Raw genomic sequence first — 1,782 nt, 5'->3', positions numbered from 1 at the left:
TGGGAGCGAGGCGACAAGACCAACCACGGCCTGCCCGAGCTCAATGCCAGCTCCATTGGTAAGCTTTCGAAATGGAAAGATGTTTTTTTTTCTAACTCTTTTCCTTTTCCCTCCACAGGAATGGCCAAAGCCGCACTCGAGGCGATGAACGAGCTGGACCTCTTTGGCGGCCGCGGCGGCCTTCCCTCCGTCATCCACGTCCTCGCCGACGAGGCGCAAAAGTGTCACGCCGTCCTCGAGTCGCTCCTCCCGCGAGAGTCCAATTCGAAGGAGGTCGATGCCTCCCTTCTCTCCATCATCAGCTTCCCCGCCTTTGCCGTGGAGAGCCGCGAGCTGATCAAGGTGACCCGGGATGAGATCAAGACCAAACTGCAGGGCCGCTACGGCTGCAAGCGCTTCCTGAGGGACGGCTACAAAACGGCCCGGGAGGACCCCCGCCGCCTCTACTACGAGCCGAGCGAGCTGAAGGCCTTCGAGAACATCGAGTGCGAGTGGCCGCTCTTCTACTGCTACCTCATACTGGATGGGCTCTTCTACGGCGACGACGAGGCGGTGGAGGAGTACGCGGAGAAGCTCGATGCGCTGCTGATCAAGACGGAGGACGGGCTGCGCCTGGTGCCGGAGATGTACGCAGTGCCGGGCCACCTGGTGGAGAGCGAGTATCGGCGGCCGCACTCGCAGGAGCGCATTCCAATCGGCTCGCTTCCGTTTATGTGGGCGCAGTCGCTGTACACGGTGGGGCGGCTGCTGAAGGAGGGGTTCATTGCGCCCGGGGAGTTGGATCCGCTCAATCGGCGACTGTGCACTGAGAAGAAGCCTGATGTGGTGGTTCAAGGTAAGTGTTTAGCTTTTTGGAATATTTCTGACCTTTTTCCCTTTTCAGTGGTCATCCTCGCCGAGGACGAGAAGGTGAAGGAGCGCATGGCGCAGCACGACCTGGCGGTGCAGACCATCGAGGAGGCCTCGCCGCTTGAGGTGCAGCCCGCCCGCCTCCTCTCCAACCTCTACACCTACCTGGGGCAGAATGAGAAGCTGTCGCTGTCGGGACGCATTTCGAAGGAGGTGGGCATCCTCGCCACCAGCAAGCTCTACTCGCTGCAGGGCCGCATCTTTGCCTTTACGCCGCAGGTAAGTGCACTTGCTAGCTTTTTGCTGGGTTTGTGGATGTTTGTGGAGGATTTTTGTTAATTTTTTGAGCCACTTCAAAGAACCTCGACCGGTTGAACTTCTACATTGTCAACGATGTGAACCTGATGGCGAGCAACTTTCGCAGCGCCGTACACATGCTCAAGAGCAACTGGCGCGAGCTGGGCCGGCCGACGCTGACGCTGATCATGTACCGGCAGTTTTTGGGTAAGCGCTTTTTTCTTTTAAGATTGACAGACTGTTTTAATGCTCTCAATTCCCTCCTCTTTTCAGAGAACGACAAAGTGCCGCTGTCGATCATCTCGACGCTGAAGAAGATCAAGAGCGGCTACCTGCACGGCACGCGAGTGGTCTTCGGCAACCTGGAGGACTTTCTCTCCACCTCCTGCATCTCCAATCTCACCTTTCTGGCGAACATTGAGGATGGCGACAATGAGAACCTCAATCCAGCGGTTCGGCTCTTTCTCGAGCACGAGCTTAGTCGGCCGTTTTTTGTTCGTCGGGTAAGTGGTGGCTTTGTGTGGCTTTTGTCGGTGTGAAATATGACACCTTTGTTGTTACATTGCCCTTTTCTTATTTTTTGCAGCTCACTCGCCAGCAGTCGGTCTCGGCGAAGCGGAAGATCAGCATTCGCTC

At 56.8% G+C, this 1,782-nt stretch overlaps 1 protein-coding gene across 1 annotated transcript; it reads left to right on the top strand.

Moving 5' to 3' along the window:
- Positions 1-6: 6 nt before the first annotated feature.
- LOC108356260 (probable phosphorylase b kinase regulatory subunit alpha) lies at positions 7-1,649 on the top strand (the record flags this gene model as incomplete). The annotated part of the gene is made up of 5 exons (XM_017607378.1): positions 7-58; positions 119-835; positions 884-1,128; positions 1,209-1,353; positions 1,420-1,649. Coding segments are annotated over 5 exons (1,389 nt in total), but the record flags the coding sequence as incomplete, so codon positions are not given.
- Between the last annotated feature and the right edge of the window lie 133 nt (positions 1,650-1,782).

Source organism: Rhagoletis zephyria, unplaced genomic scaffold, assembly GCF_001687245.7.
Source record: "Rhagoletis zephyria isolate East Lansing unplaced genomic scaffold, Rhagoletis_zephyria_1.1 Rzeph_scaffold_56125, whole genome shotgun sequence".
NCBI lineage: Eukaryota > Metazoa > Arthropoda > Insecta > Diptera > Tephritidae > Rhagoletis > Rhagoletis zephyria.
This window is presented reverse-complemented; position numbering and strand designations above follow the sequence as displayed.